General features: G+C 42.6%; 1 protein-coding gene across 4 annotated transcripts in view; it reads right to left on the minus strand.

Annotated features, from left to right (window-relative positions):
- Positions 1–1,679: 1,679 nt before the first annotated feature.
- tet3 (tet methylcytosine dioxygenase 3) overlaps positions 1,680–25,190 on the minus strand; it is a 36,351-nt gene continuing 12,840 nt past the window's right edge. For all 4 annotated transcript variants that reach the window (XM_067602901.1, XM_067602875.1, XM_067602884.1 and 1 more), the window contains 9 exons: positions 19,381–22,333; positions 16,439–16,529; positions 13,812–13,905; positions 12,404–12,612; positions 11,626–11,776; positions 11,287–11,376; positions 9,745–9,882; positions 9,295–9,649; positions 1,680–9,094 (listed from right to left, as the gene is read on the minus strand). In XM_067602901.1, the coding sequence (XP_067459002.1) occupies positions 7,308–9,094; positions 9,295–9,649; positions 9,745–9,882; positions 11,287–11,376; positions 11,626–11,776; positions 12,404–12,612; positions 13,812–13,905; positions 16,439–16,529; positions 19,381–22,285 (5,820 nt within the window). In that variant the 5' untranslated portion in view covers positions 22,286–22,333 and the 3' untranslated portion in view covers positions 1,680–7,307. The remainder of the gene's footprint in view (positions 9,095–9,294; positions 9,650–9,744; positions 9,883–11,286; positions 11,377–11,625; positions 11,777–12,403; positions 12,613–13,811; positions 13,906–16,438; positions 16,530–19,380; positions 22,334–25,190) is intronic.

Genomic DNA, 25,190 nt, shown 5'->3' on the forward strand with positions numbered 1-25,190 from the left:
GCCTGTATGTAAAACAAACAGGAGGAAGTTTGGTTTTATTCCAGAGGCCATAAGACTTGCGAACAGCCACAGTACAAGAAATGGTCAGTTTACCTTGTGTATAGATTGATAAATGCACTTCGACACTTATGACATAATATGTGCCTTTGTGGTGTTGGATATTGTTTTCAAGTTACAGATCGGCCACTGCCATTATTCCTTGTTTATTTAAACTCTTTCTCACATTTTCATCTTTGCATTCTTTCTTCTTATGATGTGTGTAAATGAATTGTATTGTGTCCTTGTTTGTAAACTTGCTTGCCTCAAATTGCCCTTGAGGGACGAATAAAGTATTTTTTAGTTGAACTGAAAAAATTAGTCTGCAGCTTTTCAACACCTATGCAACATAGCCAGAATCTGTCCATTTCTCTCCATCGGACTTTGATTTCCTTTCCTCCAGACTTAACTATTGTAATTTTCTCCTCTCCGGGCGACCCCTGTCACCTACATCATTCAGAGCACTGTCACATCGCTTTTCTACCCTAATCTTTCTCCACTGGTTGCTCATACACATGAGAGCAAATTTTAAAGTACTTATCCTGGCATTCAAAACAGTAAATGGACCTGCACCTGGCTACCTTTCAAACCTCATTATACCATTCTTTTTTTACCCATTCTCGAATGCACAGAAGTCAACAGTGATTTCAAGGCATTTTGCTTTTGTGGTCTTTATCTTTGAAACACTCTTCCCACATACCATACAACATCCACATCTTTGCTTTAACTTCTTAACATCCACCGGGTTGCTGGCGACCCGCTTAAGCCAGTTGTAAGCGGTAGCATCACACAGTAATGAGTACAAGCAATTGGCACAATTTGGGCAATTGGAGATAACTGGAGAGGTTTGGGGACAACAGTGACACCACAAACTAAAAACTCCCTAGCTCCCATAAGGTTAGGCCTAGAGGTCTGGAATTTTATACAGGTTGACAAGATGTAGGAGGTATGTGGAGATTTGGATGATTCTGGCATAAAGATGTCCTAATTATTGTTATTCAAATATGACTCATTATAAACAAGGACCAGAAACACTTTTTTGAGCCTTATTTTAACTGATGTAAATTTGTTTGTGTTTTAGCCACATGCTAAACAAACACATTTCCAGAAACTAGAAGATGTCACTTGTCAGATGAAGCCTAATACATGTACCGTGGCCCTACAGTTCTTCTGTTATAAGCTTTTCCATTTGGGTGTGCCAAATAGGTGAAAATTCTATAAAAAGGGTGGATGTTAAAGGGTTATGGTCAGTCTGAAAACTGGTGTCACTGTCCTTGCTCCCACTCATGCCTTCAGAGACCCTGATATGGGTCTCTGAAGGCATGACCCTGGTTAAAAGCACTACTAAGGGGTCACAAGCTAATTGTTGAGATTGTACAAATCTGTTGTGCAGTGTTCTTCTGAATGTCAGTGCATTCTTCATGTCTTCATGTTGACCTTGCCAGTTAACATCATAGCGAGTGAGTGGTATGAGAGGGGAAAAAAGAGGATAGCATTTACAGTAATTGGTCAGCGCCAATTACTGTAAATGGAACAAATTACAGACTCTCAGAACTCTGCGGTGCATGGTGAGCCATCACTGCACCACTGTAATCAAAATCAGAATCTGTTGACCAGAAAATAAAGTCACTTAACCAAACATATTTCACTTCAATGTTTTTATTTATCGCGCAACATAAAACAATATTGTGGAGTTTTTTACCACATACACTATGTATTCACATAATACACCATACAGCTACAAAGAGAGAGAGACTGAACAAAAACACTTTTTTTTACATACTGCATCCTTGACATGAAAAATAAAGAACCAAGAACGATCCTAAAACTCAAAAAGGAATGTAGCTGCCAGTTGTGTAGGTAGATTTTCTTTTTTTTGTATGGACCAGGGTCCAAGTCTCTATCCCAAATTTAGAGTGTTCATTAAATTAGGTGTTTAATAGACTTCTAAAAGTGGGCCATACACAGTGAGATGCATATGTTATGTCTATGTTTGTGTGTGTGTGTGCATGAGAGACAAAATATATATGAGTTAAGAGAAATAGAGGGGTTGAGAAAAGGAAGTGCATGACTAAGGGGAGGAAGAGGGAGGCAATACACAATTGCTATTCTTGTATTGTTCAAATATCTTCGCATAACATGAACAGGTACAACATACTCAAAAGATAATTTCAATAGCCGTTGGTACTTGCACTGTACCAACCATGAGACCCAGATAACAGTCTTCATATAATATGACTCTATATCTCATCCTAGTTTAAATGAGTTCAAGTACAATGTGGAATGAATATTAATAGAGAAGGTAATCAACTGTTTGAGTGCCCCCCTGCCCTCAAAAAGAGATGTAAATTTGTAGCGTTGTAACAAAAGACTTTTCATAAAGTCAGCACCACGGCAGCTTCTAATCCTGTGAAACTGCTTTAATCAAAAGTATAGTTCTCTTGACATTCTAAGAGCTCAGAAAAATATTTGTCTTAATCATTTATCCCTCATATTTTTTACACAGTGAATTTAAGGTGTAGCATCATAGCACCAGCAGACCGACCCCCCCATCTCGGTACGTGCTTGGGAGGTGACGCTTCTCATGAGAACCATCCACCAAACTCGTGACACATTTAGAAATTTACAAAGTTAATAAGATATCACTGTATACTCAGCACCCATTCTTAGGCAAGTGTGTGTGTGTGTGTGTGTCTGTGTGTGTGTGTGTGTGTGTGTGTGTGTGTGTGTATGTTTGTGTGTGTGTGTATGTGTGTAATGTGGGCCATGCATTATGGTTAAAAAGTAAAATGGGCTCAACTGGACATATGATAGTGTCCAAAAACCTAAGAGATGGCCCTGTTATGGCGTACTGTACCAGTCCCAGCCAATCTACCGTTGGCCATGATGTGTGTGTCAGATAAAGAAATCATTACAAAATGAAACACCTGGTGTCTTTCACAGGTGTGTCATAATTTTTCTGCCAAGTGCATACTTACTATTATGAGAACTAGAGTAGATAATAATGAGAGATACATTGAAACAAGCAGGGAGGCAGTCTCTTACCTGATAGTCTAACACAACTGACAAAGATTGCTGGGCTAATACTCACTAAACGTCTCCCACTGATTCACTTCAGACTGGTCCTGCAACTACCAGTATGTTCCTTAACATCCCCCTTTTGGACGGGGTTATGCACATGATCATGGTTTAACTATCATTGGCTACTCATAAGTCCTGTTCAAGGAATGCATTTTAGGAAATATGCTTATTTACTTTCTTGCCCAGGCTGATACCACTTTCATGTCTGTACAGTAATATGAAGCTGCAGCCAGCGCTGGTTAGCTTAGCTTAGCATAAAGACACAGCTAGCCTGGCTGTGTTCATGAGGTAACAAACTTGACTAACTAGCACCTCTAAACCTCACTAATTAACACATTATATCTTGTTTGTTTAATCTGTACAAAAACAAAAGTCTAAAATCGACAATTCATGTTTTTGCTTTTTGTAAATGTTTAACAAAGGTGATATGATATGTTAATATGTGAGCTTTAGAGGCGCTAATAGGTGGATTTTGCTACCTTTAGACAGAGCTAGGCTAGCTTCTCCCCCCTTTCCAGTCTTCATGCTAAGCTAAGCTAGCTGGCTGCTGACTTTAGCTTCATATTTAATGTAAACATGAGAGCAGTATCAATCTTCTCATATAACAAGAAAGCAAATAAGCATATTTCCCAAAATGTCAAACTATTCCTTTAATTGACATAGAGCACATCCAATTAATGGCTACTGTTTCAGATATTTCCTTAGCGTACAGGCAGTAGACCACTGATGCTGAGTACCACATCGTTACAATTTTAGTATTTTTCAGCCTTCAATTAAAATTTCACTTTGTGAAAATTCCTACTTTTTACAGATAAAATGGGGGCTTCCCTAGTTATGTGGACTGTCTTAAGTGAGTGAGAAAAGTGTGGTTTCATGTCATATAGTTGGGCTAATCAATTTGTTTTTAGAAAGTGACAGATTTCTGTCAGTTACTGACAGGGGGTACAGTACTTACGAAAGCAAAACAGCAGTGTCACTAAGCACACATGTACACACAACACATTGCGACCAAGTGTTGTTTACTGTTGTTAAGGGCTGTCAAAGACTTCAAAATACCCCCTAGTCATTCATGGTTTAGTTACTATCCTCACCAGTTAAATAATCTTACCTAAATATTTTAATATTTACATTTTCATCTCTCTCTTGAGAAAATTAAAAAACAAAACAAAACAAAAAAAAAAAACTAAGCTTCAAGTCGTCAATAATCGGCTCTTTCTTTTTGTCATTAAAATCAAGATTAAAAGTGCTTTTATAAATCTTTTCTTCTCTATGTACAATTTGTATTAGCTATATAAAAAAAGATGAAAATAACCCATCAAAGACAATCATTATCATCATCACCATGTAGTAATAAATAAGAGTAAAAAAAGCAGGTTAAAATGAATGTGGAGATCTAGAGCACACAAAGGGACATATGCATGATTCTCTGCCCTCAGTAGCAAGTTGTGATTGTGACCAGTGTCTCTACAGCGTGAGGTAGAGAGCTGGAGACCCTTGGGAGAGGTTAACAGGGTCTTTCACAGATGACCAGGGCCTTGACCCAAACAACCACCCAGCAGCCAGGAGTCAGCCTGCATCCACTCAAATGACTCATTCATTTTCACTTTCACCACATTTTGCAACAAAATCACATCACCATTTGAATTGTATTAATCAAATAGCCACATGGTTGGTGGAGAGGAACTAAAATTAGTAATTTAAGGGACTCCATCCAGGCTATCAAATAGTCTCTCTCTTTGGCTCTTTTCTTTCACACACACATGCAGTTGTGTCATTTTCAGACACACACACACACACACACACACACACACACACACAAAGTGAGAGATTCATTGATTCAATGCCTTTGCGTTTGACGCCAACTCCCAGAAGCTACAGTAATTTTCCAAGATCTCCCTTTATCTCTCAATACAATATATTGTCTGTAAAAACCACAGCTAATGGGTTACCAACAATACGTTGAATGACTGTGCTTTCTCTGCCCTTTACAGTGTACTTTGTTTGAGACAAAACCACTTTGCAACAATAACTGCAAAAGCACCTCAGTAGGAACCAGTTCTTGAGTTGGCTGGCTCTGATGTGACAAGGTGTCTGCAGAAGGACACACCTCGTTCTGCTTGAAGATGACAGCACCATGCAGAGGGAGGAGTGGGCCCTTCACAGTAAATCAAGTGTAATAGGAGAGCACCAGAGTGTGTGTAGGATCATCAAAAGCACTGTTGTCCCAACACTGCTTCTTCTGCTCTAACCTGGGATGGGCTTCCCAAAGGCAACTCCAGACTTAGTTCACATTTGTGCCTCAATGGGACAAACGTCAACTTTGCCTTAAGTTGCTTTGGTGAGGCCCATCTATGGTCAGCAAACAGGGTGTAAGATCCCCCTCTACTGGCCATGGCTGGCTAAAGCAGCAAGACAGGACTTTACTGTCTTCTAAATGGATCTTCAATAATTGTTTGTAGGTTTGTTTGTACACACAACTATGAAATGGCAGACACTGCTGCCCTCTAGAGTTTACACTGAGAAGTGCTCACCCCTACTTGACTGTTGTAGGAAGATATCGAGTGCCACCTGTTCCATCTCTATGTGGTAATAGCAGATCTGGGTCAAAGTGCATTTGCAAGCAGTATTGATCACTTGTTTTAGCCTCTGTGGAGTACTAGAAACATACAGTTTGCCACATTGGAAAACACAATGAACAAAGAAAAGCAATAATTCTTTGCATGGCAAATTTCCGGCACCTTTGTGGCTAATCTGAATGCAATAAATCAATTCATTCTGCTACTCCACCTAGGTCAAACAAGAAATATTTACTTGCAAATACTACATGAGCTAGATTTGAGTTAGAGCACCTAAGTACAGCATTGAGTGCCATGAAGAGTGGTGGAATGAAAATCAATCAGAGCTGGAAGTTGAACACCAGTCAAAAGCTGGAGGGGTGTAGAAGAGGAGGAGGAGCACATCAGCTAATGCCAAGAGAAGCAGCAAAGTTTGCTTCCAAAGTGGCTTAAAAGGCAACTGCAATTATTTTGAACCTGAGCATTATTTTCCTACTTTTAGCATTATGGTGTTTTTGTTCAAATATTAGAGATGACCTGTTTCAGTTCTCCTGGCACTCTGTTGTATCGTACACAGCCACAAAGCAAACACACAACAGCTGAAACCAAGCAGTGCGCTTCTGGGAGATTTTTTTAAGCTCAACTTGGAAGAGTAGCCACATCAAAAAAATATTACTGATTGTTACAGTGCAAAATTCAAGGGATGATTTTATATCACTATACTGCTTTGACAACTGACTTCAGTGGGTCCTTGTTGGTAGAATATATAGAAATGGATGTTCCAGCAGACTGTCTTTTGTGTATTAGACAGCAGTGCTGCTAGAAAATTGAAGCAATGTCAGCCTTAAAGCAATGACAATTTAAACACAATCTTCATGATGACCAAAACTAGGAAATTAACGCCCAGGTTGGTAATAATTGAATTGTCCTTTATGGTGGCCTAAACTGTTCTTTTAGAGATAAAAGATACATATCTGTATATTATTAATATAGAGATAAATATCTAAGGCAAGCCTATACGAAAGGCCTTTTTATATAGATAATTAGTATTGATTTGCTGTCTTGCCAGGCTGATAATGACTCCTCCTCTACAGCTGGAAGATTGACAAAAAAACAAAGAAAAATAGGGTACACGTTTTCCAAACATGGAAAAAGGAAATGTCTGAGTCTGACTGACTCAGACTAATTGATTTAAAAAAAAAATATATAACCAAAAACAATCACATCATTAATAATAACATTAATGAAAACAGCAATAATAAAAAACAAACAAGTCTTCATTATAATAATACCTGTAATAACAACATTGACAGTAACAATAGCAATCATAATATTGATAATAATAGCAATAATTAGAATCATTAAAATTCTATAAACAAGAAAAAGCAATGGAGTTCCTCTCCAGGGAAGAGAGAGGAAGAGCACCACAGGCAGTGTGTCTGAAGCCCAAACCACTGCCTGACATGAGGTAAAAAACAATAAAAATGTCCCCTCCTCTAAGTGGACTGCGGAGGGGGCAGGATGGAGAGATGCCAGACTGCGGGACGGCTGAGAGACATTCATCCTGCTCAACGCTCTCTCCAGCCCTCCACTGCACCACTCCGTAGCTATCGGTCTGTTTGTGTCTGTCTGACCTCAGACATAGTGGCTGTAGGGCCCAGTGAGGCGGGTGAAGGCATAGGGAGACACAGTAACCATAGAGGTGGTGTGGAACGTGGGGGCTAACCGCGTCACTGGCCCCTCCCTCTTGTCTTTTGATTGTCCAGGTCCTGGACTGGCCCCTGCCACTGTAGCACCCCATTTGCGTTTCTTGCTGAGGGCCTTGATGTCTTCCTGCGAGAGGCCAAGGAGAGCTGCTTCCTGCTGCCTCTGGAGTGCTCGCTCTGCCAGTAGCTTCATTTTGGCCTCCCACAGAGCCAGGCCATGCATGGGCTGGTTGAGGTTCTTGTGCTGGTAGAAGACCAGGGAGATGCGGGTGGGGTGGGAACGATCAGGCCTTTTGAGTGGAGTGGTGGCATGTAGTTCCCGACGCGCACATTCAATCAGGATGGAGCCATGGGCTGGTGCTACTGCTACACCACCAATGTTGGGATCCAGGAAGTTGTGCTCGCTGTCAGACCACACCTCATCCTCATCCTCTTCACGACCCCTGGTGCTCTCAACATCACTCTCAGCTCGGCTGGGGTCCCAGCAGGCCTGATCTGACTGCTGCAGGGCATCTGGGAAGAGGCGGCCCTCAGGGGCAGGGGACAGGGTACTGCCTGCCACTGAACCTCCACAAGACCTCCAGGCCTTCTCTTGGAGCCCAAGGGGAGTAGAACACCGACTCTCACCGGTTTTGGACCAGATCTTGTCAGCATAGGCTCCTGCAGGATTGCTGTGCTTCAAACCAGGGCTATATGCTGCAGGCCCCATAGCCCATGCATTCATCTGGTGGCTAGGAGCAGGGCTGGCCCAGTGCCTGGGGGTGCCTGGCTGTGGTGTAACTGAGCCTGAGTGAGAGGTGCCAGGCTGTGGTGTACCTGGGTGAGGGGTGCTTGGGCGTGGGGTGGGAGGGCGTGGGGAGCCTTGGTGTATGTTACCTGGGAGTGCTGTGCCTAGGTGAGGAGAGGGAGATGGAGAGAGAGGTACCTGAAGGGATGGTGAAGGGGCAGGGGAAGCCATCGGGGTATTTGAGCCAGGGTAGGATGTCCACTGTTGGGGGTAAGGAGAGGGCTGCCGCTGCTGGGGATGCTGGTGAAACTGCTGCTTGTCTGGGTTCACTGATGAGGCTTCAGGGTTTTGTTTAGGATTTAGATGGCTGTCCCAGCTTGTGGGAATAATATTTCCATTAAGCTTGTGCCCTGGCCAGGCAGCAGGCTGGGGGGTGGAGCTAGGTGTGTTGGCACCTGCCTGGCTTGGCACCGTGCCTTCATAGACTGGCACATCTATAGGCTCCTGTTTGATGACTGGAGTGCCTCTGTTGGAGGTCTCAGAGGAGACAGAGGAAGGACGGGACTGGTTGTAGTTGGGAGGCTGGGTGTAAGTGCCATGATTTGTTTGGTTGGTTTGCTCTGGGTGGCCGGGATAGGACTGAGCCAGTCTGGCTTGAAGGCTTTGAAGACTCTGAATGTCAGGTTTCTTGTCTACCTGGACAGCCTTACTGCCATTTCGACCCTCATAGGTCCTCAGCTTAGGGGGGAAAAGTGCATTGGGGGGGTAGTTGTAGTAGCCATAGTGCATCGTGGGCAGATTGTGGTGGTAACCGTTTACTGGGTCTGCTGCAGAGGGCTGGCCAGTTGGGGGGAGGCCTCCCCTTGCATAGTAGGCAGGGTGTGGATAGATGTTGTTGAATGGGTCTGCTGCCTGCACAGGGTATCCATCTATTGATCCATTGAAGGGCTCCTTCTTGATGTTGGGCTTCACCTCTTGTTTTATAATTGCTGAATGTTTAAAACAAAGGAAGGTAAATTACAAACAAGAGTTCACTCATCAAATGCATTTTATGCTAGCAGACAAGGTCCAACGTCAAACTGTTTAATATAATTTGCAACATCTTACTGTTAGATGGATATTGATTGACATTGAACACAATTAAGGTATGTTATGAGAGAAATAAAATCAAAACAAAACAATGACTAACCTTTATTGCCTTGGTGTTGTGGGGGACCGGTGATGCAGACCTCAGCCTTGACCAATGTTTTCTCTGGTGTCCCCCCCGTCTGCTGCAGGAGTTTGCTTTTCTTCTTCTCTGAGGCAGCCTTCTTGGCCTCCAGACGGCGTTGTCGGCAGGACTTGGCAGGTTCGGGCAACTTCCGTACTTCTCGGCGGAAAGCCTGAAGCACCTGGATGGCTCCTGTCTGCATCTTGAGGCGCTGGGCCTCTTCACTGCCAAACTCATCAGTGAGGGACACCTTGTAAAGAGGCAACACATGGAGCTGTTCGTCGTCAGGGATCTCCCCCACAACACGGTTGTCCTCCTTAGTTAAAGTACACACCTAACAGAGAGAGAGAGGGGGGGGGGGCAAGATGAAATATAAACTGTGCCAAACGATCCCAAATACAAATTAAAGATTACGGTGAGTGATCTTACCACTGTGCAACCATTGTAGAGGTTGTGCTGGTCCTTATGAGCGTGGGCGCAGAAGTCCATGCAAGCAGTGACTCCAGAGAACGGCCGGCCCTCCTTCAAACCCAGTCTGCATTCTGGAGCTTTGGACTCTGACTGGCACTGAGGTGGAGGACAGAAATGACTTTACAGCAGGGAACTAATTTAATTTTCGTGTATTCATCCAAGATAAACACATGCATCAGTTAAAGGCAGCACTTCTTAACCCTCTCTCTAAGAGGCATAATTGATATCATGTGACAACCGAGGTCTTGATGGTCTAGTGTCCAGTGTGAAGTATTGTGTGTGAGAAACATGAAAGGTGTAATTGGTGGCTGCATTAGGTTGTTGCTATGTAATAGGCCTCAGTGAGCAAGCAGGGGTGGAGGTAGTCCCTCAGCACAGAGGGGGCAGAGCATTCTCGAGGGTCCCTTCTCATAAAGTCATTTTAAAATTCACAACTGTAAATAGCTGGTATATCCTATCCTATCCATGTACACAAATGGTCACTTATTGAGCCAAGCAAGCCTATGTCTCAGAAAACATACAGTTAAGCCACTTTGTCAGACAAGCTTGTTGAGAAGAACAAAAAAAGACAACAGGTTACCAGTTGCGTTCAAATGTTTCAGCACTGAGGGCAGCATCAGATTGACGAACGGTTCGGCACTATTGCTGACAGACAGCGACTGGCCAGGTGCACTGTCTCAGTACCATGTCTTTCTTACACAGTAATAACATAAACATAAAATAGACACGGCAGTCTACAACACTATACAAGGCCTATTCATTCAAACATAAAGTAGACAGTCTACATCACCACAGGCAGTAATTCAGACAGGTGCCGAGATGCAGTAAGCGTGGAGTTAAACAACAGATTAATCCAACATTCTGTCTGATTTCTTCATAACCAAAATTTAAGTTAATAAAGACCAATTATGGATGTTTCACTCACTAATTGGTCCCTTTTTAAAATTTCATTCTCCTCTCCCTCATGGTGGCAAACTTGCCAACCACTTTGTCTTTGTCAATGTTCACACAACAAAGTGAGGTTGGATAGTCTGGCCTCATCCATGCATGAATGCAAATAGCTCTTAATGAGCCTCAGACGGCTGAAACTTCATCTTGCGAGTTTCATTCACCACAAACATAAGAGGACAAAAATATCTCATATTTTTACTAAAGTTTTAAGCAAAGTTAGTCATAAACTTTGAATTGCTACTTCTGCAGTCTTCACTTCCTGCACAGTCAAGGAGTGGAAATACAGACAGACTGCCATCGCCATCCATATTGTGGTCAGAGGGGGGATTACATCTGTGTTGATAAGAACTACAATAGAGAATGAATAGAAAAAGTTAAGAGAGTTAAGCTCTACTATTCCTGCTGCACTGCCCAGTTGGGTTGTGCACTATGTCTCCAGTGAGGCCCCTACTGAGCATGGGCCCTGGGGCGGTTGCTCCACTTATGTGTGTGAGGGTTTACATGCTTTTAAGTAAATGTATATTGATGGGTATTTGCTTGTGCACAAACCTGGTTACTGTAGGCCTGTGGGGCCAGCTGCTTATACAAAGGAGCCACCTCAGTTGCCAGATGCTGGAAGTGATCCCTGAGTTTGTCCTCCTGACAAGTAAGAACATGGATCACAGGTAAGAACAAAATACAGAGTGACAGAGCTCCAGAATGGTAGCTTAAAATTATTCAAACTTACAAAGGTGACTAAACCCTGCTTCATAAAAACAGGGATAGCTTCAAATAAAGATGTCAATCAGGCACCATCTCCATTATATCAATGGTGAAAAACACTACTAAACTAGTTATTTATTGGCATTAATATATTTTTTCTGTATAATTCCATAAGACAAGCAATACCTCTTCAGGGCGATCTCCTTGTAGCCTGAACTTGCGCGGCGTTTTGCTTCGGGCGTACTTACAGCCATTAAAGTACATACTCCAGGAGCAGCCAAAGGAAAAAGAAGCACCACAACTGTCAGGGTCCTTGCCTTGACACGCACAGGTACGACTGCAGGGGGAGACAGTGAGCATACTCAGTTGTCATGTATAAATTAGGTGGCTCCTGCATGCTTTACATCATGTGCACACTATATGTTGATATACAACAACATGACAGAGAAATTGAATTTGGAGCATGAATGTTTACAGCACATCATCCCAGCCTGTCAGAGGTTTCATAGAACAAATATCCTGTTATCTAATGTTACATTTATATGTATAACACAAACATAAAATTTGACCTACTCAAGTGCCATCATTAAATAGTCTAACACAGTTTATAGTATAAAAGAAGGGAATAAGACTTATTTTCTCATCCCAGATGTTGAATGGTGGTTATGTCTAAAACAAGTTAAACAAGGGTTTGTCAACATCCATTCATGGCTAATTGTGGGAGGGGGATGTATGACATGGACAATGTGTATACATTAATTTGTACACAGCTGGTAACAGATGCATCATTTTGTGTTTGAGTGTTCACAAATCATTTGTCTTGAATTTAGCCTCTGGAATTCTTAAACTTTTCCATGACACAGACTCAAACACAGGCACAAATTAGACCATGGACTCCCACCATGTAGGAATTTGTCCCTAAAACTTTTGGGGGACTTTTGGAGAGTACCCATCAGCTACTCACTCATCATTGAGGCCACAGCGTCGACTGGTGGGGTTGCCATATTTGGTGAGGGTGTCACTAAGCTCATGGTACAGCCTGTCAGCCAGGGACCTCGGGACACCTTCCCAGGCCATAATGAGGATGATGATGACAGCGTTGGCACAGTGGTGGCCTGCACGCTGACGCACCAGACACAGCAGCTTCTCTGTCTCACTGCCACGACGAATCACCTGACAGGAAACAGAGTTTATTATTATTTTAGCTTTTACTCATCCAGGGCACTTTAACAGTAACACCTTTATTTAAAGTTCTCGCACAAGCTACCATCATCCCAAATGAACATTCAATACAAAAGTACATACAACTTAAATGAAATGGCAGTTGAACCATAAAATGCTTGCAAAACATATTATTGTCTAATATTGGAGTTACTGTATTTTTTACTAATAAATATTAGTGGTTTCAAAACAGCAACATTTAGCACACACACATGCTTCTGAAATACAGTGCAAGGAACAATGCAACACAGTTGATGCTTATAAAGCCTTTTGGAATGACATTTGATATCTGTACTGATATCTGACCTGCTTCATCTGCTTATGATGCTAAATGGTGAATTATTTAGTTGCAGTCCATTCACATTGCACATACTAGTATGTATTTTCTATGAGAAATAAGAATATGCTCATATTGTACTATATGAGTAGTAGTCTTTACTATTGGACAAAGATTATAAATATCCAACTTTTTGATGACTTGTCAAAACTTAATATTAGATTCTTCACAACTGGTTCCTCTACCAGAGAAAAGATTTTTTAATATGTTCAAGCCTGCTCTCTTTTGCTTGCATTATTTCTACACTCCCTATCTCTCTCTGTCTACAACACACACACACAGACACACACACACACACACACACACAAACACAAACACACACAGGATGGCTGTTTTGAATCCATAAAGTCATTAGCAGGATGTGTCAGGGGTGACACGGGAGGGGAGGTTGGGCTGTTGTTACAGAGTGAGACCACCTACTGATTTACTCACTGTGGGTGAAAATCTTGGCTAGGTGTCTCCCCAGGACCCCTCATTATACAAACACACACTGCATAAATCTGTGGCTGATTGGCTGTCATTGGTGTCAGGTGGAACAAAAACCCAAAATATCTCTTTCTCTCCCTTTCTTTTTCTCAGTCTCACATGAACATAATCAGGCTTTCACTTAGTTGTTGAGAGTTGACTCAAAAATATTATCTTTCAAAGTTATGGGTCATTCTTTTAAAAAACAAAATCTAACACAAAAAATGAGATACTAAAAAAATAAGACACTCATACTGCCCAGGCCTCTGCTTCTTTTCATATATTATGAGAGACTTTCAAACATGCACATGGACGTGTGACAGATGTGATATGATGTGATGCTACTTACCCACTTAGCAATAGGGCATCCTCGTGAGCTCTTTCCTTCTTTGCCCGTGTACACCACCTTCTCAATCCGGATTGCATCCCCCTTCTCTCCATACCTACACAGGAGGAGAGTTAAGTTATTTTCATCTTCAGCAGTTGATGTTGTTAGCCACAATGGCCTCAAACCCTGATGTCTAACTTTATGGCTGTGACATAAAGTTTCTGTGTGTCAGCGCCCTAAGAGCCACCAAGCCAACCTAAAAGAACTATGACATGACAAAAGCTGACTTACTTGTGGCTTCACATGTTCTGTTAAAAGTTGCACACCATAAAGACTACAACTGGCAGCCAGCTGACTGCCAATATGGATGTGTGTTCTGTGCATGTATTCACAATCCAAAAAACATTACAAAGACAAACAAAACTAGCCTGTTTTGAACTGCATATGTTTCTTGTGATCAACATAATAAAGACAAAAATTACTAATTAACTGTGCTGAACAATCAGACAGCCCTGATTAAACATGATCAGTTGGCCAAATGGTTGCTGATGAAGTTCAACTAGTGCCAATGGTGCCACACAGCAAAAACTATGGGCAACAAATGACCACAGTCCAACAGCACCTCAGCAGCTGATGACTGCTGGCTTGGTGTACAGGGCTGTTATAGGATACACAATCCTGTTATTCAGAAGTTCATCAATGATTCATTTTTTTCATGATTTACCTCAACAGGAACCTCTCTTACTTTTTGTTCCAAATACTGTATTTTCTGTGTGCCTACACAGGTTTATAGGAGTTATAGTAAATATCAACTCTGACAAAGACAGGCCAACCTCAGCAGTACTGGCTGGAGAGGACTGTTCACAAGGCTCTGCTGAGATTCACACAAGCATGGCAGAGTAAACCAGAACCCACTAGCCTCTGCACAATGCCAGGCACAGGGCCCTCTCTTGTAGCTATTTCTGTGTTGGTGTTTGTGTGCACATATGCAAGTGTGAGCTTATTTTGGGTACATTTATTTTTGTTTGTTTTCTGTGCATAGGTCTGGATACATCTGCAAAGCAAATAATGTGTGATGTGAGCGTTGGGAGGTAGTTTAAGAATAGAGGGCATGTGTTCATTTCTGCAGGTCTATTGGTAGAGTGGGGAGATGTATAGGAGGAGGTTGGGGTCAGAGATCGTGTTTGGGTGGGAGTAGGTCATCAGAACTTGTCAGATGTCGGCTCATGGCTCATATCAGGTCTCCTGGCAGCTTGATACCTGCCATTGTGAAAACTTCAGCCCTGAGCAGATTTGACATGGCAGTGAACACAAGGGGCTCCTGCTGAATAGGAATCACCCTGAGGTGGCTGAAAGAGTGGGAGGGGAGAAAGCTCTATCACCACAGGGGTGGCCTGCTGGGGTCAGGGGTGGGTCATAGGTCATCCAGGGACTATGGGGTCTTAACATCTTGCATCATCTCTCAAACAACAGAAAGTGGGCTAAGGCCTAACATCCCCCACTGAACCTGTCCTCTCCAGGGACTAATGACTCATTGGTCCTATTTAAATGCAGCCTCTCTGTGAATAACAGCCAAATATGTGCCTGAGTACAATGCTCAGTACTGTTCATATGAAGCATGACAAAATTAGACATCTAGTTTTAGAAGATTGCTAAACCAAATACCATGTATGATACAAGGCATTCTGAGGTTCCCAACAGACACCACAACACAGCATAAGAATGAAGCTATTAAAATGTGGTATGTCTACATTAAAAACAGTCAATCAAGATAGGCCAACAACAGTTTCATCACAGGGGCTGCAGCTGCTTTGGTTATTAAAATAACCAGCAGGGGAGTTTTCTGGTGTTCATTCCTAAACTGAATAAATTCTAATCTTCAATCTGTCTTTTTTATCACCAAGTCTGCTGATGCTTAGCAGACCAAGAGACAACAGCTTAATGGATTACTTTAGTGAGGCTGTCCATTTGGTTTCCTCATTTAAAAAATACATAGAACTTATAATTTACCTTCAATTTGATGGTAAGAATATTTTCCATCTTAATTCATAGTAAAGATACATTTGAGGTTTAAAACTGAGTGAATTTGGCTTTGTATGTGTGTTATGCACATTGTAAAATTGATTCAACACCAGATTCCCACCTTAATAAGCAGTAGAGGGCTGTGTTACATAATATAAATAACTGCACCTGGTATTAGTACACAAAAAATGCACACTTCCTTACTAAAAATGTACTTTCTCTCTCATTCCCTCCCTTCTCTCTGTTGTCTCCATCTTTTGCCATCTCTCTCTGTGATTTGATTTCTATCCTTCTCCCTCCCTCATTCCTCTCATTCTCAGCTATCATCTGCTGCTGCCCCTGTGCCTCTTGCTCTGCCGCTGATATGCTGATGATGCTGATATTTCCTGTTCCTCCTACTGGATTCTGGGTCACAGATTCCCTGAGGACAAAATGTGAGGAGGAAGGAAGCTGGAGAGAGAGGAGGAGGAGGAGGGAGAGGCAGAGGGAGTGAGAGCAAGTAGGAGGAAGAGAAGAGAAGAGAAGAGAAGAGAAGAGAAGAGAAGAGAAGAGAAGAGAAGAGAAGAGAAGAGAAGAGAAGAGAAGAGAAGAGAAGAGAAGAGAAGAGAAGAGAAGAGAAGGCTCACCTTGTCTCCATCAGGTTTCTTATGGAGGCTACAGTGGGTCCAGATCCCAAGTGATTGTAGTAAGGCCCTTCATCTTTCTCCAGGATTTGTTCTAGGAAAAAAGGGTAAATAAGTGAACAAACAGTACATAACTGGACCTTAAAAGCACTATGGCAAATATCACACTTCAACATATTTACTCTCTGACTAAGGATGTATTATATATCATAACTTGTGAAGGACACTTGAGTCTATCTAAATATAGCAATCATTTGGTCTGGTTCTTCTGTCAATATGAGTTAATATAAGCATTACGTCTAAAGTTTACACAAATTTATGATTCATTTTCAACTTCCATATCTTACACTCAGAGAGATATTGAGGAAGATATTTGACTCACTTCAGTAGCATGTGTTTTGTTACTCAAATTAAACAAAACAGTGAAATTGGCAAAATCATATGTTGAAAATTTGATGACCTTCCACAAAAGAGAGAGGCAAGGGCTATGGTCACAGCCATTATCACATACTGTTTTTTATTGGATATTTCTCCTAAGATCTCTTCTCAATTAGTCGAACAACAACACCAAAGAAATTATTTTAAACTATGCTTCTGCATTAAATGTTATTCTGCTATACTGACATTTACATCATTATCAACAGAACCATCAAATTCTTCTGTGGTGAAAGCTACTTAGCTTTTATACATGTTTTGGTACACTGCATTGATCATAATCATTTCTCTGCCTCAAATACTAATTTACTACTGCTTCCATAGAGTCCTGCTCGAAGCTAATGAGTGAGTAAATGTCTAACTCAAGCTGAAAACATTTAACAGTAAAAGTTCCTTGACCTCAGTAAAGATTGAAGCTCTGTCCTTGCCTCTAATCACAACTCAGTTTCTGTGGAGTTTTGTAAAAGGTCAAAGGTACTGCTGATGTATTTTGGTGTATTTTTGGACAAACTCAAAGACATCCTCTTTGTAGCTGAAGCCAAATCATCTATGAGAAGCGTGAGAATGTGTAACTGATTGCACCATCACATTCACACAAACAGAAATCCCCTTCCCACGCATAGACAGTGATCTGTGACTGTAGGGTGTGGTGTGTATATGGAGACACTTTGTAAAGCAGAAGCTTTTTGAGGTAGTAATGAATGACTCAGGATGTGTGAGTGCAGAGAGGGAGTAAGGGCGTGTCTGTGTGTACACTGTATACATCTGTGTTTATGTTGTGTATGAGTCTGTGTGTGTGTGTGTGTGTGTGTGTGTGTGAGTCCATTTGACCATTAGTCTACACCCATCTGTGGTAGTAAACCACGTCCTATGACTTCACTGCTAATCCCTGTATGTAATACTATGGAGCTGAATGCACTTTATATTGAATGTTAAACTCTAATGGACTTTGCATGGCCTACCTTAGCAGCTGCTTGCTGTGTGTTTAAAAACAGGACTGTATGGCAACTAATACTCTGTTGCTCTTAATCTTGCTTATGTGTAAATGCTCCACAGTATCAGCTGATTATCTAAAATGTGCACATGCATTCAGTGTTGTGTGTGTGTCTCTCTGGTTCAGAGGCAATATGAGGTCACATTCCCCTGTTGGTGCAGGGAGGCACCAGGGCGTGGCTCAGGGCAGGAAGTGGATTTCTTGGAGTTCTTGCGTGGAAATTGTGTGTGTGCACCGCTGTGTGTATGTATGTGTGTATTGGAGGCAGTCTCATTACAGCGTAGAACCAAGCTTTACTATGAAGACTTGTTGTCTGTTGCTCTTTACTCTTAGTTACAGCACTGAGCTAGCAAGTGTTTTACTGCAGCTGCTCTCTCCCTGCTGTGCACCCTCTTTAATGTTTAGGGACAGCAAAGGTCTATTTACCAGGACTTAACCCTTCATAGCCTTACAGTTAGCACCGAGTTACAGCAAGAAGTTGATTGGAATGTCTTGAAAGCTTCTCTGAGAACAAAATCTCTTATCATTCAGTCATTGCAGTACATTAATGTAACGTTGCTCATAGTAGCTACAGCTAATCTTATCTACAGTAATCTTTTGATTTACTGAGTAATTAATTAATGACTCAATAAATAAACAGGGAGGATCTGTTTTAACAATGAAGCCTCAACCTTTCAGGCAAGAATAATGTGGGTGCATCAAACAGTAAATCCACCTAGACTAACTTTATCTACCTCAGACAATTTTTTTTATTTATTGTGGATATATAGTATATAACTTAATCTATCAATTTCTTTACTTTTCTAATATAGTATCACCTACTCCTTTGTAAACAAATGAGCAGGGTACAATCCAAACCATGGAACTGAACCCCCTTCTGTCTAACAAAGGCTCTGTTCTGCTTGCCTGCCAGACCCAAACCCACACAAAAGGCTCCTTCTGCCACCACTGCTATTGTTCCTGCCCGCTGCCTTTAGTGCCTCACACTGTCACAGTCTAGATGGTCTCAGCCACACACCCTGGCAACACATACATTCTTAGACACATTCAACAAGCATCCACACAGACAAGCTGGAACAGAGGGGGACTGAAAAACCTAATAGTGGACCTGTGTAGTTCAACAAGTAGAGTAAAGCACTAACAGTGAGTAAAGCACTGTTAGTGCTTTACTCTAGTAGCATTATGGGTTAATTAATGTTTAACTCAATAGGTAGAGCAAAACATTAACACTTCCAGATTTAGGAAATGGTTTCTCAAAAGAGTCACCCTTTAAAATATGCATGTGCCCTTGCTGCTATTAGGCATAAAAAAAAAAACATTTGCTATGTAACACATGTCAGATTTACTGTACTTACAGATTTACCTACTTACATTTATCTCCACTCAGAAATTAAATGATAATGCTTAGAGTGGTGTGATATTTATTAAAACATAAATGTATGTCAAAGGACAGCAACTTAATCCCCCTACACAGGCCTATACACAAGCATAGACACACACTAACACACTGACTTACCCACGCAGGTGCATGTGGGGAATTCTGCCTGTAGATCCTTGGAAGGAGTATCCAGCAAGCTCTTGGTAGGGCTGTCCAGGTAGCGCAGAGGAGACTCTAGGAAGCCTCTGAGAGATGGAGAGGAGGGCAAACTGTCCTTAGTGGGCGTGTCCTCCTCAGAATAGCATGTGGTGGAAAGTACAGCTATATCACCCGTGGCTTCAATCTTCATGCGTTTAGGCAGCGGGGAACATGGCATGCTGAACGCATCCTCTAACACACGGGGTTGTTGCTGCTTGTCCAGGATGGCCTCCTGAAGGAGAGAGACATTGGGAGGGCCTTTATGCTGCTCCTCCTTAGGGATTTCTGTGGATGCCTGGTACGAGGTTGTTTCAATTTGAGTCCCTGACTCATCTTTGTTAATTTCCATCTCCTGATCATCTGGATGAGTTGTGGAGCTGGCTTGAGTGGTGAGAATTAAGGGAGCAGACTGGGAGGTGGGTGTTGATGTGGGACTGAGGTCCTGAGGACTGGTCTGGGACTGATTCTTCAACTGAGGAGCCGTAGCAGTCTCTTCCGTGGGCTGACTGACAGGTACATCTGCGACTGAGTCCCCAAATTCAGCCTCAAACTGGCGGATCAGTTCTTCGTACTTCGGGTCTATGTTGACAAGACTCGGTAATTGTGAGGTGCTGGATGGAGATGTGGAGGTCAGAGGTGCGGTGGTGCTGGTGTTACTGGAGGCCATGCTGCCCACTCCCTCTGGCTTAGCATGGGCTACAGTGGCCACAGGTGGGGGCAGAGGGCCCATGAGGGCTGGAGTGTTTTCTGACAAAGCAGAAACAGTGGAAGAGGGAGTCATTGAGGAATTGGAAATGGATACCTGAGATTGGGCTGGGGCAGGGAGGCCTGCAGCAGCAGCCTGAGTGGAGTTACTGTGGTGGGGCGGAGGGGGAAGAGAACTTATTTGCAGACTGGTCAGGGCCGGGGCTCTGTCCATCATGAGGACTGATGGTTTTTGTATGGTGATCTGAGTTTGAGGCAGGAAGGTTGGCATGGAGGCTTTCTGCTTGGTCTTCTTGATGATTATCTGTTTGGGTTTGGGCAGGGGAGGGCCTGTAAGCATTTCACTCATGGGTTTTATGTTAGGAGATCCTTGGCTTTTTTTCTTCTTGGGTTCCTTGGGCTCCTGTTTGACTAGATGTGACAAACCTTCTACCTCCATCTGTGGCCACCATTTTTTCAAGTTTTGGCAAGCCGTATGTGCACCTGGGCCTGGTGCTCCAAAGCCAGAGGAGTGGTTAGAGAAGAGGTTCCTCTTGTAGTGAAGGTGCTGTTGCAGAGCTGCCTGAGTGGAGTGGCTGATGGATGCTTGGCCAGGGGAAAGGGGAGTGCCAGGGTAGTGTTGACCCTGCTGCTGACCATTAGCCATGCCGTAATGTCCCATGGAGGCAGTGTGATGGTAGTGCTCACCAGAGTCTGACTCTCGCTTTATCCTGGCCAATGCTGGGTTGTCCTGGACCTGGATACCTCCATTCTGGTTCAAGCTGAGCTGCTGTCTGACTGGAAGCTTGAAAGGAGCATTGCTGAACTTGCCACTGGTGTCACCAAGCAGCTGCTTGAGCTCTGACATGGGGTCTGAACTACTGTGAGGTGCAGCAGCATAGTGAGACTGGGGCTCAGACTTCATACACATCCATGGGTTCCTCTGTTCAGAGCCTCTGCCTGAGCCTTGCTGCCACTGCTGGGGATTAGGGCTGAAGCTTGGAGGTTTTCCCTGACCTGGAAAGGGAGAGGTAGAGGATGGGAGAGGGGCAGCATGGGGAGGCTGGCCCTGTGACTGGGGCCTGTGGTGCTCACAGGGCACTGGAGCCTGCTGGCTGGTGTGTAGTCCTGGAGGGACGGATTGAGAGCGTGAGGAGGATGAGTAGGTGCCAGGAGAGGACGGGATCAAGCTAGTGCCATTTGGGGGCTGAGATGGGAGGTTCTGGGTATGTTGGTGGTGATGGAGGTTACTATTATAGGGGGGTTGACCTGGAGAGCCAGCAGCTTGCGGACCAGTACCAGATAATTGGGTCAGGGCTTCTATGGCAATGGCTGTCTGAAGACTGATGTTCTTTTCCTTGGCTATGGAGAGCACCTGGGGAGAACAGGGAATTGGGGGTTTCAGGCAGGGCACTTGGTCTGGGCGAGGGCCTCGAGTTCCTTGTTGCTGCTGGGGGTATGAAGTAGACAGGCGGTGGCCACCATTCACCTGGGGATAGGACTGAGGGTGATGCTGCAAATGGGGTTGTTGTAGGTGAGGCTGTGAATGTGGGGGAGCATCAGCCATTTTGCAGGTACCTTGATCCTCACTGGTTGCCAACTTAATCTTCTTCTCCAGCCACTCAAGGTAGTCTGGACAGTCAGGCCCATCACAGTTGCAGTTAGGGGGTTTATGTCCATGTTTGGCTTGGCTCAGTGCTGTCTGTAGGGCGTTCAGGTCTTCTGGAGGTTGGCAGCTTCCCTCAGGAGCCCCCGCAGAGAGTCTGGCCTGAGCCCCCTTAGCACCCATATCCCGGGTGAAGTTCTCATACAGCTGGGCTGTGTTAGACTGCACAACGAGGCAGGAAGAGGAGGAAGAAGGAGGCAAGGAGCCAGCAATAGCAGAAAAAGCCACCAGATTATGGGCATCTTCCATGTCTGCATGGTGGACAGGTTCACCAGGGGTTGTACTACTGCTGGGGTTCCAACATGGTTGGTGTTGTTGGGTGTCACTGACCTTGCCATGTCCTGGCACCCAGCACTGCCTTGGAGGCACGCTTCCTGCTCTCTGCTGCTCTGTTTCCATAGATGCCTCATCATCATTAGGGTAGCGACTCACCCCATTGGCCAGTTCCAGGCTCAGCGCGCCTTCCTGGAGGCGGTCATGTGACCCAATTTCCATCTGGCCTCCACTTCTGGGGCCATCCACTGAAGTGACTTTGCAAACAGTCTGAAAGACAAACATGGAGTGAGGTTAGGGGGTTTTAATAAGTCAATTAATCCAGGTCTAATATAAAAAAAAACATTATACACTCTACATTGGGCATGATCATTGAATAATCACCCAGTGTTGCCTATGTTATTTAATGAATAAAATACAAAATAAATGAGTATTTTTCATCTGCATTCCAATAATTTGACAGAGAGATAAATAACAATCATCAAAGTACTATCACGTTCCATTCCCCTTTTCCCAGCTCTTATCCAGGGTTTACCTCCCACCTCTACCACATACAAAACATACAGTACAGTGTTGCAGGGTCAGGTCAGTAGGGCTAAGGAAAACTGAATTAACTATTGCTTCAGTGGAGTGATTTCACAACAGGCAACTGTTTTGTCAGGGAACTCACAGGTCATGTCATGTGACATAGTTTCACTGCTGTTTATAAATGGACACTCTGCTCCAGATCAGTTGGGCTATGCAAAACAGGCAGTTGGAGTTAACACATGTCATCATAGTGTTGGGAGACTCTGTGTGTGGCAGAGGTGGAGCATTAAATACACACTGAGGAGTGAAGAAAACTAAATACTTGGTCCAAAAAAAACTGTTTATTTTCATCATTTAAAATACTAAATAACTATGCTTTAACTACAGAAGAAGTATTAACTAATCCAAACATTTAGATATTTTAGAAAGGTTCAATAGAAATAGAAATATACTGCATCTAATTACAGCATGTGTTGCTTATAATATAAAATGTGAATTGCTTTTATCTCTCACCAACCATTGAGTTATTATGCTCCTCATGTTGTTATTGTTGCAATTGCTACTGTTTTCACTTTGAAAGAAAGCTTCTATTGAAAGATTTTTTCAATTGTTCATAATGGGCTTTCATGTTACATTCATGTTATTTGGAGCCAAAGTGTTCTCTTGAGTACTGAAAACAATTTCAGCAGCAAACTGCAGCTCAACTCAATGTCTGAGAGGTTACAGTGCAAAACCATTGAGTGCAAAACTCATGGAGACAACACCATAATGGCAGACTTGAAATGACCATATCATCTAGTACAGTATGTCTATTCACAGTATTATCTGTGAAGATAATCTGTAATAGACAACACTGCATCAAAGATACAAAGCCAACTGAACAAAGACAAGTGGTTGGAGAGAATTACTGACCAAGTATGGAGAAAATAATACTGAAAGAGTGAAGGAAAGTCTGGTTTGAACATGAATTGGTGTTTGAACAGTACAGTTGTCTAGTCAGGACACTGACATTTAGAGTTTAACTGTTTATTACAACAATATGCATTTCATTTGATGCTCTGGAGCAAACCCCCTCAGCAGAACCCGCGATACACAGCTTTTGATGAACATGAACACATATTTAATACACTCAAAATTAACTTACAACTAAATGCTAATATAGGAGTCGTCTAGGGACATAAAGGGAGTTCAAATGCTGAAAGCAGGCAGTGGTGTAGCAGTGAGGATGCAGAGTTTAGAGTTAGCGTATGAAAACAGGATGACTGACAAATGTCTATATGGACAGTCTTGTGTTAGAGATGTTGTAGATATATATGGTTCTAGGGTAAATGGAAAACTTCCGTGCCTGCCTAAGAAACCACAACTCTATTGAAGACCTTATGATAAGCAATCATGAGAAGTTGATGAAGTGATTAACAGTGAAGAAAATATTCAGGTGTGACTTGACTTACATTGCCTTTCATCAGCAGTCAAAATACCTCAACCTGACTGAACTTCTTTGGAAATATTTTATAAAAATAAAAGTATACCATTACAAGGCACCAAATGGGATGTTCTAAATGAGTTGTGGAGATGATGTAGACTCTCAGGTTTTGCAGTTTTGTAAAACTGGTGACAGAAACAGTGCAAGCTCAAATTAAAAGGCAAACAGTGGGCAGAGATATATTGACTTTTGTAAAATTTAAGATTTGACAGCATAGGACTCCAGCAATTGCAATGTGTCATTCATTTAGTTGGTTTTTGCGATTCAAACAACTTTGCACAGATGATGTGTGATGAGCACAGCAGCCTCTGTGTGGGGTGTGACTCTAATTAACCTATTGTACATTAATGAAAACTTATTTAATAGACAGAAATACAATTACAATAAACTTTTCTTTATTTTGGCAAAGGATGAAGCAAAGAGGACTCAATCCTGGATCCTGTTGTTTATACTGTATGTCCCATGTACTGTATTGTATAGAGGCCTCTTTCAATACAGGTTTTTTGGCTTAACACTTTTGTAAGGATCCTGGGGAACAAATCTTTGTCATTCCTATCTCTGATTTTCAAGACAAAATGTAAGCAACAACTGACTGCTCTCAAAATTTGAGATAGGCTCGACTTTCTGCTCTCCTTCTGACTTGAAAAGTGACAAGGTAACTGCATCTGTAGTTTAGATGGGCTGTTTTCACAGATGCTCATTTTTTAAACTACTGTATTCCTTGCAGTCATTGCATCCCAGTATAAAATATAAGGAGACATAAAATTTTAAAGTGTTTTATAAACATGCTGGCTAAAAGTCAGAAGTAAGTGAGGAATTGCTTCTTTTGTCTTAAAAACACTTCCTTATCAGTCATTTCCGTGGGTCTAAAGAGAGACATTTGGTAACACTAATCAGAAGCTGATCAGTGTAGCCACATATCTCACTTCCTCTCTAAGTCAAAATTGGGACAGTTACCACACACTGAAAACTGCAAACACATCACCTGATCCTGTGTCAAATTACATTTCAAAGCATTCTGTGTATTTTAGCCTTCTTGAAGCACCAGTTTGACCACAATCGTGTAAACAAGGTGTGGACAGTTTAAAAGTTATTTGCTATATTTGTCTCAATGAC

The sequence above is a fragment of the Thunnus thynnus genome, chromosome 2 (genome assembly GCF_963924715.1).
Source record: "Thunnus thynnus chromosome 2, fThuThy2.1, whole genome shotgun sequence".
In the NCBI taxonomy this organism is placed as follows: domain Eukaryota; kingdom Metazoa; phylum Chordata; class Actinopteri; order Scombriformes; family Scombridae; genus Thunnus; species Thunnus thynnus.